The following is a 16,690-nucleotide window of genomic DNA, read 5'->3' on the forward strand; positions in this document are numbered from 1 at the left end:
CTAAGTTGAAAGATGATAGTAGCAATGATGCGGTCCGGGTCCGTGATCTGAGGATTATAGGTGACAGACCTATTGCAGGAGCAGATGCAGAGATCATGAACGTTTGTCAAGCTCAATATGATGACTACTTGATAGTTTAGTGCACCATGCTTTACGACTTAGACTCGGGGCTTCAAAGACGTCTTGAACGCCACGGAGCATATGAGATGTTCCAAGAGCTAAAATTGGTATTTCAGATTCATGGCCGTATAGAGAGGTATGCGACCTCTGGCAAGTACTTTGCCTACAAGATGGAGGAGAATAGCTCAACCAGTGAGCGTGTGCTCAGAATGTCCGGGTACTACAATCACTTGAATCAAGTGGGAGTGTGAGTTTATTTTCCAGATAAGATAGTGATTGACAGAGTTCTCTTTAAGATTTTTAAGTGGCACTAGATAATTGCTCGTGCTTTGCAACAGGTACACATATTTTAGTACATTATCATGCAATTTACATGTCCATGTTATTATGATTGCATAAATAAAATTTTAATAGATTCTGCCCCTGATTTACCTACCTAAAGTTATTTTAAGATTTTACATTTGGTAAGCACTTATTGGCTTATCAAAAAAGTAATTTTATTTGGTAAATAAATAGAAGGTGAGGCAGTTTAAGGCGGGTTTAAAGGTAAACCGATGAAAACCCCAGAGATATAAAGAAAAAGATTAAAGCGAAGAAAGGAAAGAGATAACGTATGTAAAGTTGGACGACGGAGAAGTTAGTAGAACCTTACATTGTTTCTAAATAGGAGAGATAATAATATTCTAATTGTACACTTTTATGTGGGTTGACTTTCATTTGACCATGTTTATAGCAAAGCTGATATAATTCATCTGTACCGATTCTCTGTTTTATACATGCATTTGTATCGTATTCTTGTGTTTCCCCCTATTTTTTCGGTTTTAGAATCACTGCGAACCAAATGAACCCTTCCTACAAAAAAGAACCAAATGAACCCTTACAAAATCCATTTCCGTCTCTGTCAGTCTTATTCTTTTATTTTATTTTATTTTTGACAAAAACTGTCTTGGCACGGCACGACGTCTCAATGGCTGTTCGGCCGGCGAGTGTTGCGCCAGCCTCCAACTGGTGGGCCCGGTACGACCGTCCGGCTGCTATTTTTCTTTCTGGTTTGTTGTGTATCTATACTTGTCCCGTATCAGGCCGGTGTAGACTGTACTCTCGAGAGAAAGATTGAAAGAAGACAAGTGTTAGTGCCAATCAGGAAAAAAGAGTGTCTCGAAGGTGGAGTAGTGTACAAGGCTTTTGTCTCGGTAACCACTTTGGAATCATGCAACCACGTACAGGGCGATGGTCCTTCTAATGTACTCCCTCCGTCCCAAAATTCTTGTCTTAAATTTGTCCAAATACAGATGTATCAAATCACATTTTAGTATTAGATACATCCGTATCTAGAAAAATGTAAGACAAGAATTTTGGGACGGAGGAAGTAGTACTCGCTCGATGGAAACCTTTTTCTCTCTCGAGCGTACCAGATGAACAGTTGTTCTGTACAATGTACTCTATATATATTACCCTAGAAAAAGCATTCATAAGAGCATCTACAACCGAACCCCCAATCCGTCCCAAACGCCCGGACGGGCTGCCGGGTCAGTGACCGGACGAAAAAAATGCCACCCAAACGAACACTCCATTTCCGCCCCAAACACCGGGACTGACCGGCACACCTCATATTCGGCCCATATCTAGGCCGGATATGGGAAGGCTCGGAAGCGCCCAGACACACCCGCCGCGTTGACTCTGTCAAGACGGACCCATCCCAAATCAGAACCAAATTGACTAGTTCTCCGCATCGATCGAACTCCTCCAGCCTCCCTCCTCCCTCCTCCATTTCTCCCGCAGCCGCCCACCCCATCCTTCCTCTTCCACCTTCGCCGATGTTGTCACTGGCGATCGTGCCCGCCTCCACGGCCACAGATGATGCCTCGGCGGAATCAGTCAAGGTCCCCTGCTTGGCTTTGGATCCTTGCAAGGAGAAGAACCTTGCCCGAAAGGAGCGCCGCCAGAGGCAGTGCGAGCGTGAGGCGGCGGAGAAGATAGCGACAGCGAAGGCAGCTGAGGACAACTAGTAATGGTTTCACAACTCCCAAGTATTGATTCTTCATATACAAGTACTCACAATCATGCATAGTGATGCACATGAAAAATTGTTATAAATTTCGAAGGAATAAAACAAAAGCATCTCATTTGTGTATTTGTAATCTTATTATTGTTGCAACTGAAACCGAAGATACAATTTTTACCCTTATAGTTGCATATATCATACATCGGTTCGGTGCAGATAATACTCATTCCAAAACACATGGTTAAAGGAAGAAGACAACACACCTTGATCCTTGAAGTACAGCAGACCGTCAACTCTTGTGTCACTCTGTACCATCGACGTCCCAAAACTAGAACATGAGCCAGCACCACAATACAGTTCGTCGTGTGCAGGTTTAGCTTCTATGGCGGAGATCCCGACTTTCTGCTGGAGAGGGAAAGAAACGGGATGGGCGATTTTTTTCAAACCCTAGCTTAGCTCCCATGGTAAGGTGGGGGGTGACACAAGAGATGGGATGGGGCAAAGACAGGACAGAGGAAAGGCGATAGACGAACTGGGCTTGGGAGGTCTATCTTATCTGTTTAGCTAGACTTAAGGTTTGTTTTGCAAATACACCAGCAGCTCCCCTTGCAAATGGATCTTGTCCTTTAATTTTGAATCTAATGACCCCTAACCTGGTGGAGCATCTGGTGGAGAGCGTATCCTGTGAAACGGAGGCACTCGTGCACATATTTGTTGCCATGGATCAGGTAGCTACACTTAATATTCAGTCCACGCCTTGATCAGGTAGCCAAGATTGACTCTTTATCTTAAGATTGTCTCCTTTCATTTCCACTACTTCATCTATCCCGATTTATAAGTCTCAAGCATGTTTCAATAAAAAACCTTGACCATTAATTTAGTCTATAAAATATGCATTATATGCAACGAAAAATACACCATTGAAATCTTTTCTTGAAATTGAACGCTATGATATACGTTTTACGACATATAACTAATATTTTATTGAACAAATCCATGGTCATTTTTTTCTACCGAAAGGTGTGCGGTGTTCTAGACTTATAAATAAGGATGGAGTGAGTAGCACGGAATAATAGTCCCTACACATTTAGATGTTCTATTTTTTCGAAATCAAATGTACATAGACACATTTTAGTGTGTTTGTTCACACATTTCAATCCATCGTTAGTTCATTTTGAAATATCCAAAACATCTTATATTTATGAACGGAGGGAGTACGTTATTAAAACACACAAAAAAAGACAAGATCCCTGAAGAAGAAGCAATTCCATCGATCAATTCCATCTGGTTTCCACTTGCACAAACCACACAACGGAATCATTAGCCAAAGCGTGGCGCCTCTTTTGGCCCCTCTTTGCCTTTCCCAAAGCAGGCATTTTCCAGCCAGGACTCCGCCCGCACCGCACCAAGAAGCCTCGTAAAAGCGGCCGGGTCGGTCGGAATCAACACCACGACCGAACCCAGCGACCCGGAGAAGCCGCGGGGCCTTAAACCCCGACCCAACCACCCGCCCGACCCTCTCGTCTATTCCCAGCCGTTTCCCGTTCCCAAATTCCCAGCCCGATTCCATTCCGCCCCACTCCCACTCGTCGCCCTCCCGATTCGGTTTGAAAAAAGACAAAAGGGATGCTCGACCGGTCCCTCCGGCCGGCGGAGGCCGGCGCCGGCGCCGCCGGCCCAGGCGAGGTCCGCGGGAACGTGGATCGGGTCCTCTTCAAGGACCTGGTCGACATGGTGCCGCTCGTCGAGTCCCTCATGGTGAGCGCGCGCGTGGGCGAGCCGCGGCGCAGATCTCGCCGGGGTTGGAGGGATTTCATGCTCCCTCTCGCGGAGCTTGTAGATTCGGGTTGTTCTGACTATCGCGGTTGCTTTGTCTCTGGATGCAGGATCGGAGGACGAACCCGTCGTACTCGCGGCGCGCCTCGCTGGTGTACACGCCGGCGCCGGCCAAGAAGGTGACACGCTTCTTTCTTCGCCTTTTGGCGCTTTGCTCCTTGGATGTGGGGATTTTTTGCATTAACAAAAAAGCTATAGTGACAGTTGCTGATGTTTCGGTTTCCCTGTGTACTTTTCTGAATTGTGACCCCGGGAGTGGTTCAGATGTCGTGCTTCGGTAGATAGGCTGTGCAAGAAAGTTCAGATTAGGGATTTTCATTGTCATTGCATGGTTTACAGGGGTAGATCTCGCAAGTTTGTCGGTTTTTGTAGCCTTGTTGAGATGGCATGGCGTTGATAAATCTGTTTTGTTAATGTCATGAGCTTTTGTAACGGTGAAGGGATGCGTGATTTTTTCTTATAGGGTGGTGATTTGAAAAGCGCAAAGACATCACAAACTGTGTCGGCAAAAATGCGGAGGGATCCTGGAGACACAGGAAATAAGAGTACACCTGATTCAAATGGAGACAACGGCTCGGTTGCCTCGATGACTCAATTGGGGGCAGAAAATAAACCCAAAGACAAGGATGAGATCGGTTTGCTGCGTGAGCAGGTCGATGAGCTCCAAAAGCAACTTGTCGAAAAAGAGGACGCTTTGAGGTCGGCTGAGAGTACTGTGAGTGAGATGAATGCGGTATATTCGACAGTTGATGGGTTGAAACGCCAAGTTGCCGAGAAAGAAGCTTTAATCAAGTATGCAAATTCTCAGTTACAAAATGCAAAGGTGAATTGCCCGCCTGCCTGCCTGCAACTACATTGTGCTATAAATATATTTCTTTAGTGGAAATTGTGCTATATTATGGTTCTGTGAGCCAAAGTTTCCTCATTTTTCTGAAGCTCATTTGCCGTTATCGTTTTAAATTTTGTTCTACAAATGGCACACTAGTTGCTACGTTTTAGATTTTTGGTTGTCACGCCCTTGGTGTTCAAATCACAATGATCCTAACAAACACATAAAATACATTTTTTAACCATTAGAGCAGCAGGAGAGGCTCCTTTCTGCTATTTAAATTAAATAAAGAATATGCAGAGTCATGGAACAAAGTCCAGAATTATACAAAGGCCATAAGGAGAAAGAAAAGTGACACTACATGACTATCACTGAAGCCAGTCAAGAATTCAGCTATATTAGGCTGCACCCTCAGTTTCAAAATATTGAGTTGAGATTGAAGTAGTCTCAGGCGGTCCACCAAGGAGGCAGGTATCCTGTCAAAGTAGCATCTGTTTCTAATCTTCCATATGTTCCAAGCAGCCAAAATGGTTATTTCTTTGAAAAAAGCATGTGGTCATTTCCTAGAAGCTTCATCAAACATTTTTTGCAATTACAACATAAAATTAGGGAATGATATGCTTATGTTCACCACTTCACCACCATTTTGTTCACAATATGCGAAGTTGATTTTAAACTGAAGAAACCAAGGTACGAATATCGAATAGCAGACAGGCCATATGCAGCAGTTTCCACTTTCCAGTTATAATCTGGATTGCAATGCATTTATCATTGTACCAGGCTTTATTAGTGAATTTCAAATCTTTGTAGCCTAGATTTTTTTCCACTACTATGCTATGCGGTCCCAAAGTTATAATCCTCCTTTTGGCCATAATGCAAACTGAACTGTGGCCCTGTTTTCGTGCACAGAATTGATCTGTGCATGTACGCAATTCCACTTTTTGCAATTTAGTTGAATAAAACATGTTTATTTCATATACATTTCCCTTACCAGATGATAATAGCATAGCTCAATTTCGGTAAAGTTTAACAGAGTGGGTGTTCTGTTCCCTTGCTTTCCTGTATTAAATGTTTGGTTTATAGTCAAATCAACAGCCCATACTGTGGCATTTATTTGATGTTTTTTTTCCTGAAATTTCTTCTACAGATTATGCTTGCAGACAAGCAAGCATCTTTAGAAAAATTGGAATGGGAGGTAAAGACCTCAAATAAGAAGGTGGAAGATCTTCAAGGGGATGTCTCCAGTATGGAGTTTGAGATAAGTTCATTCGTGACATTATTCGAGAAAATCTCGGAGAATGTTTCAGATGATTGTCACGATGGTAGCATACCATCTTATGATCTAGAGGCACTTCAATCAGTGGTGAGTAATCCTTGATTGCTGTGTCTTTACCTTTTGTCGTAAACCTTCTTGAATCCCTACAAGTTTTACAGGTCTGATCAATGATGACGCATACCTGTACTACTAATTTTCTGCAAAAGATCTAATTGCAATCCAAATTATTCCTTTTTTGGCAACTGTGTAAAATGTATGGTACTCTAGCTTATCATTTCTGGCTTGAAAATCATGTAATGTTTAATATTTGGATTCTACAATGGAATTAGCTAACAATTTAGGCTATCAACATAATCAGGGTAACACTTTTAGGATATGTTAATAATGCGGCCTGTGCCCTGCCATGCAAGATCACTATGAAAGCTGCTACAAAAACTTCAACAAAAGTAAAACTGAGAAGATGTCATGCCTGCATATTTACCCTCGTTAACTAACCATCAAACGTTGCTCTTTCAGAGTGAAATCGACAAGATTGAAGTGGACAAGATAGAGCAGGAAAGAGTTACATATGCTGAAGCTCTTGCTGCTGCAAGAGCAAACCCTAACGAAGAACAGTTGAGTTCAGTTGCGGAGGCGCGGTCAAGGCTGCAGGTCCTTGTTGTACAATAATGCACGAGGTGCCAGTTGTAGTGTATGTACGATGATGCACGGTGGTGCCAATTGTAGTGTATGTACGATAATTTTAAGTCGCTGATGTAATTATAATTGTGGGCTTGAGCTGGTTCATGTGTGTGACCGGTGTGACTGTAACCGATCGAGCACTTGAAACTGGACAGTTGTTTTAGTTTTTGAATCACATTTACCTGGTTCTGTGCTCTCCGTTGTTGATTAAATTAGAAGGAAAACTTTGGCTGTTGTTTTGATGATGAGCACTGGGAAGTGCTGCTATCTAGTGTGATTTTAGTGTTTACAGACTTGGTTGAATCTCCAGGCACAAATTGCTGCTAGTTTTTATGGCATTGGAATTTTGAACTGTTGATGCACCTTTCTTTTTATTATGTTTGAATTGTCATATTTCTGCAATCACGTTCATGATGATGTGGAATCGTATAATGTCATCTGAAGAACTGCAATTAAGTAGGTGCATTATAGTGACAACAATAATTTCCTTTTTGGAGGAGCTTGTGAAGACGCCAAAACCACCTGCAACGAAATCATTAGAAGAGTTGCAGCTAGATCATATCCACACTGTAGGTTTATGCTACTCCCAAAGCATGCTCTTAATGCTATATTCTCACAATTGCCCAAACAAACGTCGTTTTTTCTCATGAAAAATCGCCCAACAAACACAGCCAAAGTTTAGCGAGTACAATTGTAAAGATACCTCCTTCTAGTATCTGGATGGATTCGCCAATGGATGCGATGATACCATTCCTTGTAAATGATGCAATTGTGATTGAATAAAGGAGGAGACTATTATAAAAAAACGCAGCCAAAGTTTAGAGAGAATATTATTTGACAACTCGACTCCTTAAACCCATTCAAATGCCAATTCAACTTAATTCGCTAGTTTCGAAGTTCGAACGGAAAATGCTCGTTAAACCTTGCAAGTTTTGAGTTGTTTTTCACTAGAACAGTTTTTTCATTCTGTTGTTTTTCTTGTTGTAAATATTGTATTTTATTTGCCTTATTAGTGAGAAATACCGTAGTACAATTGTTCTACCTATGGTTTGCAGTTAAAAAAAAGGCTGATTTGAGGTTTCTTTGCAAAAAAAATTAAGGGCACGCAAAATGCGTACCATATTAACTTTCTTTTTAGAGAAAGAAGGCCTTTTTCCAAGCTAAGCCTGACTACAGTGTAAGTACCAACCAGGTGGTCTGAGTATGACGGGCACAAACGGCCTTTTTCCAAGCTAAGCCCGCTCAATTCTGGCGCGCAAATTCCCGCCAAGCCAAACATTGGCACTGGTCTACCCTAAGGCACCGTCCCAACAAGCAATTTCCAGCCACACGATCCGACCCCTCGGAACGCCCTGACCGTCAGATCACATCAGTCCCTTCTCTTCTCTCCCCGTCCGGACTCCGGACCGGAACGGAACGACCCACGCACGCCTTCCCTGACTCCTCCGCCCCCCTCCCCACTCCACCGCGCGAGCCCCGTCCCCCTCCCGTCCCGCCCTCTCCTCGCGCCGCCCGTCCCGCCCCGCCTTCCCCTGACCGCGCCGCCGTCCGCCGAGACGACAACGGGTCCTCTCAGGTGAGCCCCCCTCTCTCCCGCGCTATCAAACAACAAGTGAATCCTGGAGTGTGTGGCATTTTATCAACTGCCAGCGGCAAGGCTAAGATGGGGTAATCAATTGCAGAGAAAGATTTAGCCGGGGCAGAGCAGTATCAATTGGCCCGCTGCCTCGCGTGGGTGAGCAACCGCCGGCTCGATTAGCAGCCGCCGTGCCCCTCGCCGCCGCCTCCCCCCTCTGACCGCCGGAGCCATGGGCACACCGTCTCGCGAAGCTCCGCTCACAGCCGCCAACAATATCCAGGCATGTTTCTGCTCAGATGTTGCAGCCTGCGCGTGATCTGCATTTACCCCCCCTCTCATGCCTGTCTTCTTGCAGCCGTTCTTTGTCCTTCACAAGGCGTCCGCTGGTGCGTCCGCATCCGTTTCCTCCCCGGCAACCTCCCGGGCCCGGCGGCGAATCGAGGTCTCCCAGCCGTCATCTCCCAACCCCAAATCTGCAAAGAGGCCGCGGGACGACGACGATGAGGGGGACATGGAGCTGTTCGAGCAGCTCCGCCTGGAGGCCTTCCACTGCACCTGGTCCAAGATCCAATCCACCATCAATGTCTGCCTCTCTTCACCCCATAATTCGATTGACCAGCCTCGTTCCTCATCATGTGCATACTTTAATGTGTGCTATGTCTCATCTTGGTATTGCTTGGTTTTGGTTCCAGGAGGTCCTCAGAGGCATCAACCTCAAGCTGTTCGACCAGGTGCTGCGGTGGGTTCAGGAATCCTTCTCCGCGATCCGCTCTATCACGAGACCCTGCCCTGCCGAAATCCAGCAGCCGTACCCTCTCTTAACTGATGTGATCTGCAGAAAGATACCAACGGCGTTTGTTCTCACTAGTAAGCAGAACACTGCCATCAAGTGTTTGACTGATTGGTTTCTACTGGCGAGGAATCAGCTGATTTGATTTGATTGGATTTCTCACTTTTGCAGAGAATGCAGAATTTGTTGACGATGTCACGACATTTCGGGATCTCATGGATCATCTGGAGTCTAATGGATGTCACCTGGCCAAGCTCTCGGCAACGGAATTATCATCAAAGAATGGAGTCGGTGGCTGCTTAAGGAGCTTGTTGAGGCAGCTGCTTTCAGACGTTCCAGATGTGAGTGACATGACTGTGGCTGAAATCTTTTAAATCTGCATTGTTGATTCAGACTCGAATGTATTGGCTCTCTAACTTCATCTGTTGCTGCTTTTCTCCAACAGGTAGCAGATGTATCTGCACTTGCATCTTGGTACTGCAAAGGCGACAATTATGATCAACCTATCATTATCATAATTGATGATTTAGAGCAATGCTCCGGTGATGTCCTGGGAGAGCTTGTGATGACGCTGAGGTAAACTCTATGTTTCGTCGCTTCAGGCACTTCGCTCTTATCTTTTAGGCACTTCTATGCCAACCCAGGTAAAAGTAAGTGCAATCTTTGAAGAAACTCTGATCTCGGTACCCATGAGATATGCCAAAATCCTGACTACATAAATACTAGTTTCAACTCTTAGCCCACTGTTTAATCCTTACAGCTTAACACTAATTAGTTTCAATGTCAATGATAGCAAGAAGCATATCGATTTATTTGTTCAATAGCTTCTGCTCCTTTTCTTGTAGTTGCATGCTCCATGCCACTTGTTTAGCTCCTCTCTAGAAGAAATGTGTTTACCAATAATGAAACATATTCTTGTAGTTGCATGCTCCATGCCACTTGTTTAGCTTCTCTCTAGAAGAAATGTGTTTACCAGTAATGAAACATATTCTTGTAGTTGCATGAGCATGCCACTTGTTGCCACTTGTTTAGCTTTCTAGAAGAAATGTATTTACCAGTAATGAAACATAATACGTACTCCCTCCATTCCATAATGTAGTCCGCCCGCGCTTTTCAAGATTTAAGTTTGACCATAAATTTAACCAACGTGGGCGACTGCGGCGGGAGCAAAAATTATACCATTAAATTTAACCCACGTTGGTTAAATTTATGGTCAAACTTAAATCTCGAAAAGCGCGGGCGCACTACATTATGGAATGGAGGGAGTAGTTTTTCTTCTTTCTGTGATTAGTTTCAATTAAGAAGCTTGCATTTGTGGATTTGGTTCGACATAGAATTTTTGAAAGCCTAATACTTATCTCTTTATTGTAGTGAGTGGGTAATTAAGATTCCAATCTTCTTTGTAATGGGGATAGCAACTACCCTTGACGCACCAAGGAAACTGCTCTCATCGGAAGCTCTTCAAAGATTAGATCCCTGTAAACTCACGTTGGGGTCTCCCTCTGATAGAATGAATGCCCTTGTGGAGGCCATCCTTGTTAAACCATGCGCCGGTTTCTGCATCAGCCACGAAGTTGCAGTCTTCCTCAGAAATTACTTTTTCAGACATGATGGGACAATAACATCATTCATTAGTGCTCTCAAGGTTAGTTTTTCATATTAAGCACTTAGGCTATATTCATGTTAGAAATTCTATGAATATATTTTCTCTATCTGTTATGGAATGACTAATCAAAATTGACATAGCTTGCATGCAGTAAGCACTTCTCTGTCGAACCTTTGAGTTTCTTGTGCATGGGAATGCTTGAAGAGGATTCTGAGGTTGCTGCTATTCCCTATTTCCATCATAGTACCATGTTTGCTATTTTTTTGTTACTACTACCAGCTAGAACCTACACTTCAGTTTCCCTTATATTTTAGTATATATATATATATACTATCTGTTTGAGTTGCTTCTGATTTACTACCCTACAGAACTTTTGGCGTGATAAATTTGGTGCACTGCCTGTAGCAGTTCAGAAACAAGCTTTTGGTTTACCCTCATGCACTAGGTATAAGATCATCTATAAGATCTGGTTACAATAATATCTCCCATTCTATAGGTTTGAAACTGTGTATTGCAGGGAAAATAACTCAATCAAGCCTGGCAACAATTTGGTAGAAGGTTTGTCTGAGCTGATGAAGCTGCAAAAGGATTGGAGTTCTGTTCTCTTGGTAGGCTCATGGTGCTACTATCCACACTCCCCCCGCGCCCCTGCCCCCTTGAGAAAACAACAGCTCTCCATCATTATACATAAATGAGCGTTGTGGTAAACACTTAAGATATTGCATGCTCACATGTCTCCCTTCATGTGAAGGATACTAAATAAAAGCTAATGAAAAGTATAACTATGTAATTTACTCATTGGTATGTATATGATATAAAACACATCCGTACAATTTTGAAATTACAGAAGCTTCTTTAGTTGATTAATTGTGAATATGCTAGGTCCACAATACTGAATATTTTTTTCCCACATTATGACTATCCAGTGCTTGTATGAAGCTGGAAGACATGGCAAAGTGCAACTTTTAGATATTTTCTGCGAGGCAATCAATCCAGATCTGCACACTCAGAATGATTCAAATAATGAACTGCTTATGTCTAAACTCACAAGTGGGAATCTATCAAGTGGAAAATCAGGTGCTGGTAGAAGATGTATAGCTCAGGCATTGGATACAGCAAGGTAAGATGATCGAATTTGCTTTCAGGTTTCTTGATGCACAAGTCTCCGATTTATTATTGTTATAGATATTTGTGCATATCTAACCTTGTACTCCCTCCGTTCCTAAGCCTTTTTAGGGATTCCAATATGGACTACATATGGAGCAAAATGAGTGAATCTACACTCTAACATATGTCTATATACATCTGTATGTAGTCCGTATTAAAATCTCTAAAAAGGCTTATATTTAGAAAAGGAGGGAGTATATCACATGTAGATCCTAACTGATTTGTAATTTCTATCATTGCACTGTTGAGCTAATATAAAACCTGTGGCCCTGTGGTGTTTGACTGTGTACAATGTTTCCCCAATCACTCTCCTCGTACCTTTTTATATCTTTAATATAAGAGCTCCACATTCTTTAATGGAGTCATTAGGCCATGATTATTGTATTGGAAGTAATATGGCCAACTGACAATTACCATGAAAGACAAGTTTTTTTTTTTTGCAGCAGCAGTTACATACTAGGGCTGATGTTTTCATTTGTCTGAAGGCAATACCCTTTTATGAAACTTCTATTTAATTTTGTCTTTTAGATTCTGATGAATCCGTTATGTTGGATCAGATACATGCCTATGGAAACATTATTTCGTGTTCTTGAAGTTTGGAGCACCCACTTAGAAGGAATGAATGAGGTATTCTCACTGCTGATTTCGTAATGATGAAAACTTTGGTGAAAGAAGTACAAGTCATGTAACGAGAAATTATATTATTTCTCATTAAGTCATTTTGGTCAAGTTTATTCACTTGCTAAATGGTGGATCCAGTTTCTCATCACCAGTTTTCGTACTAGGTTGTTTGTATGGAATCTGGATAGATACTCTGAAAATGGGACATATTATTTTGGTTCTCTGTTTGAAGTTTTTTGGGTTAAAGTAGCTTCTGAATACTTGTGATTGCTGAACTTATCTTTTTACAAAATGGACTGGAAATTTGGCAATTTCACTTTACATCGGAGAAGCTAATTATGGGCTTGTAGCAGAAAACCCAAAGACAATAATTGCAATATTTGTATTGGCTGCACTGAGGCGCTAGTTATGAATATGCTCATTCTTTTCTAGATTAATGCCAAGGTCAAAGAGCTTCAGTCAACCACAACCAGTGAAGATTGTGTGACAATCACAAAGGATAAGTGGCCTAGGTTTGTACCTCCTTTTATCATCTCTCATGTGCAATTCTATTGATAAAACAAATATTAAGACTGCCAAAATAACCATGCAGTTATTGTTATTTATAACTAATGGATATGTATGACTTGTGATACTGAATCATGATCATGATGCTAATGTCGAATAATAATTAGCAGGGGTGTTTCATTCGACGCACTTGCTACCATACCAGTCAGACTAATGTAGTATTTACTTTACATACAATGCTATAGTGACAACTGGCAAGACGTGACTGAATATCTTATCCATGAAACTCCAATACAATATTATAAATTTTGCTTAGCTGAAACTGGCTGACCATCACTTCATGCTGTATCAGGAGATCAGCAAATAGTACTGCAATTGGAACAGTGCCATTAAACGATAAAGCTGCCATGCTATTGGATGATATTACGAGGTAAAGTTATGGTAGGATATATTAGCTCAGCACCATTTTGATCTTGCATTTTGTGTTTAGTAAATTAGCTTAGTATCAGTGGTAAAAGCTGCTGCTGCCTTGTGACCATGAGGTCACGGGTTCAAGTCCTGGAAACAGCCTCTTACAGCAATGTAGGGAAAGGCTGCGTACAATAGACCCAAAGTGGTCGGACCCTGTGCAAGCAGGAGCTACATGCACTCTTCAGGTCAAAAAAAAAAAGGAGCTACATGCACTGGGCTGCCCCCTTTTTCTAAAAAAAAATTAGCTTAGTATCAGACAATTTTGTTATTCAATGTTTGTTCTCTCACATTTCGTCTCAGTTTGAAACACAGTAATATATTTGTTTCCATCCTCATTAAGAGAAGCGTCTAGCTAAACACCCAAATATAAGAAGCTGGGCCAAATGTGATCACCAGTTTATCATAATCCACCGTAATACCAGATGAAGCCTAGATGTACAATGATATACCATAAGACCCGCTAGGAATAGGTATGATATACAATGGGATTTAGTAATTAACATCTTGACATGACTGATTGTCAAGTTGATGCTGTGAACTGAGAAGTCACTTATCCTATTAACTCTGTTCAGTTTATAATATTAAGTCATTTGAAGTTTTAGCATCTAATGTCTAGATATTCAACAGAAAACTTTTGGTGCCTGTGGAGTGTTTACCTTTTCACGAAATCATTTGCTTCAAGAATGTTGGTGTTCTCCAATCTGTAAGTTTTTCCTTCATATAGAGAATTGTTATTACCGTGTACTCCATCTGTTCCAAATTACTCCTTTGTCCCATAATGTAAGATGTTCTTTTACACTAGTGTAGTGTCAGAAAATGTCTTACATTATGGGACGAAGGGAGTACTTAAGTCAAACTTCTTTTAAGTTTAACCAAGACCATAGAAAAAATGAAAAATACATCAACAGCTGCAACACCAAATTAGTTTCACTAGATTCATCATAAAAATATTTTCATATTATATGTATGTGATGTTGTAGATATTAACACATTTTTCTAGACTCAAATATGGAGAAGTTTGACTTAGGACAAAGCTAGAACTTCAATTAATTTAGAATGGTAAGTGCAACCCATATACTAATAACAATTCTGATTTCCATTTCATCTCATATCATATGTAGGCACTAATTGGAAACCCAAGAAGAATGGTTCAGCTTGATCTCCTGAAGTCACAGAGCCGTCTTAATTGCTCTTGCTGCAGCAGAAATGGAATTGCTGTGTCAGCATCCTTGCATGACACATCAGTTATGTAAGTCCACGCATTAAGATATGAATATTCTTACTGATATTTAAGCTGTGACGCTTGGAATCTGAATGGCACCACCATGATATGCCATATTAGTAATGTAAGTCCATGGAGTATATTTATTCATGATTAATAGGCTAGGCCTAGGCTCAAACATTTGCCATATGGGCAAGCAAAGCCTTGGCCAACATTTTATAGCTGATGCGAAACCATTTTATGTTGCAGGTGCAACCTAGCCCAAGAATATGGTGACGTAATTAACCTCCATGACTGGTACCTGTCTTTTGATGGAATTATCAATTCAAAAGGGAAAAGCAAATTGGTCGGTTCTCCCTCAAAAAAGAAATCAAAAGCCACGCCTCAACAGAGTGGAGCCATGATCCAGTATCCTTGACCATAGTTTTTTTTTGTGCTTCCTTGACCATAGTCTGACAAACTGAGTCCATAATTGTCTACTCATATTTCAGTAATCCTTGACACGTATTTTTCTAGAGCACGGTTCTGCAGGGCTGTCACGGAGCTCCAAATTACTGGACTTCTTCGAATGCCGAGCAAGAGAAGGCCAGATCTGGTGCAGAGAATTGCATTCGGTCCTTGAGACCTTCATTTCTCGTGAAGAAATTATGCTAGAAGCGAGCAATGCACCGAAAGGCTAAGAAAATGCTTCTCATGTAGTGAGTGACATGTAGAGCTCTGTTTGGTTGTATGTAGAGCTGCATTGAGTCAATGGGGCCTTTGAGGGCTTCTGCAAGTACCAATTTATTTGAGTATTTGCATCAGTTGATTATGAACAAACTGAAGAGCTCTGAATTACCATGCAACAGTTTATATTTCATACAATTTTGATAGGGCTATTGTTGCTTTTAATTATGCTAGCAACCAAAGTAAAGTTCGTGAAAGGTTTGGACAAAATGCCAACTTCATGTAATTTCCTGTTCGTTGATCACTCTCAGTTGAACAGAATGATAGAACCATTCACACTAGTAATTTTTCAGAAAATCATGTCTTTGAGCTCCTCACATCTTTTGCATGGCGTACCGGCTGACTATTTTGATGCCCTCTTGTTGCTGAAAATCCAGAATTTTTTTTTGTGATCTTCCTTTCTGCTATTTCTCTCTGACCACCACTGCTGAAGAAAAGCAGTCAGCGGGATTTTGTTTCGGTCTTTGGTGGCCATGCTGCAACCTGCACTTCTCTGCTAGAGTACTTTTCTTTGCAAATAGTTCAGCTCGTGTTGAATTGTGAGCCATACAGGCTCCATACAGTTGAAGAAGCTATTGACAGCCATGTACCGAGGGTAACATGTGTTGGGAGTTGGACATCATCAGGTTTATGCAGGCTTCCAATGAATTGATGAGCTGTTCATTTCCCTATCTATTTATATCCCTCTTAAACGGTGTCACACAGACAATGGTACAAACCAGGTCTTCAACTTGGAGTTACAAAGCGCACCGTGAAATTTGGAAGTTGTCGCTAACATGGAGTTTTTCATACTCTTAGGCGGATGCGAGCGCATCTCCTGTAGAGTTGTACACTGTACAAAGCCTATATTCACGTCCACCACTTCGTGTTTGCTCGGCGCGTTGAGAAGCAACAGATCACCATCTTCTTGCTGCTACTTTACATGCTTGTTCCTCGGGTGGTGCTGCCAATCACCGGCGGACATGGAGTTGGGAAGAGAACTCTCATTGCACATGCATGCGTTGATGAGAAGGTGCATTCTCACTTTACAATATTATGATCATTTTAGAATAACGGACCATGAAGAGCTGCCAGGGAGGAGGACATTGGTAGTTGTTGAGTTCGTTTCTGATGTAGAAGATGATGACTAGAGAACATTTTATTCAACTGTTATGAGCATGGACAGAGGAAGCAAGGTGATAATCCTAGGTTGAAATGAAAACTTGAAGAGATTTGGAACCGTTAAGCATATTTCTTTGAGTTGCCTCCCAATCG

The 16,690-nt window shown here is 41.9% G+C and overlaps 2 protein-coding genes across 2 annotated transcripts; both read left to right on the plus strand.

Annotated features, from left to right (window-relative positions):
- Positions 1–3,647: 3,647 nt before the first annotated feature.
- LOC119336806 (protein MICROTUBULE BINDING PROTEIN 2C-like) lies at positions 3,648–6,989 on the plus strand. Its single transcript, XM_037608882.1, has 5 exons — positions 3,648–3,883; positions 4,012–4,080; positions 4,425–4,784; positions 5,938–6,153; positions 6,583–6,989. The coding sequence occupies exons 1-5, from the start codon at positions 3,752–3,754 to the stop codon at positions 6,733–6,735; spliced, it is 930 nt and encodes a 309-aa protein (XP_037464779.1). The 5' UTR covers positions 3,648–3,751; the 3' UTR covers positions 6,736–6,989.
- Positions 6,990–8,196: 1,207 nt separating this feature from the next.
- On the plus strand, positions 8,197–15,736 carry LOC119336805 (origin of replication complex subunit 3-like). Its single transcript, XM_037608881.1, has 18 exons — positions 8,197–8,323; positions 8,430–8,606; positions 8,682–8,909; positions 9,019–9,193; positions 9,288–9,457; positions 9,562–9,692; positions 10,488–10,761; positions 10,863–10,937; positions 11,091–11,167; positions 11,240–11,330; positions 11,649–11,842; positions 12,447–12,516; positions 12,943–13,022; positions 13,370–13,447; positions 14,116–14,191; positions 14,610–14,737; positions 14,960–15,118; positions 15,227–15,736. Exons 2-18 carry the CDS (start codon positions 8,556–8,558, stop codon positions 15,330–15,332), a joined length of 2,163 nt encoding a protein of 720 aa, XP_037464778.1. The 5' UTR covers positions 8,197–8,323; positions 8,430–8,555; the 3' UTR covers positions 15,333–15,736.
- Positions 15,737–16,690: the final 954 nt, after the last annotated feature.

This window comes from Triticum dicoccoides, chromosome 7B (assembly GCF_002162155.2).
Source record: "Triticum dicoccoides isolate Atlit2015 ecotype Zavitan chromosome 7B, WEW_v2.0, whole genome shotgun sequence".
In the NCBI taxonomy this organism is placed as follows: domain Eukaryota; kingdom Viridiplantae; phylum Streptophyta; class Magnoliopsida; order Poales; family Poaceae; genus Triticum; species Triticum dicoccoides.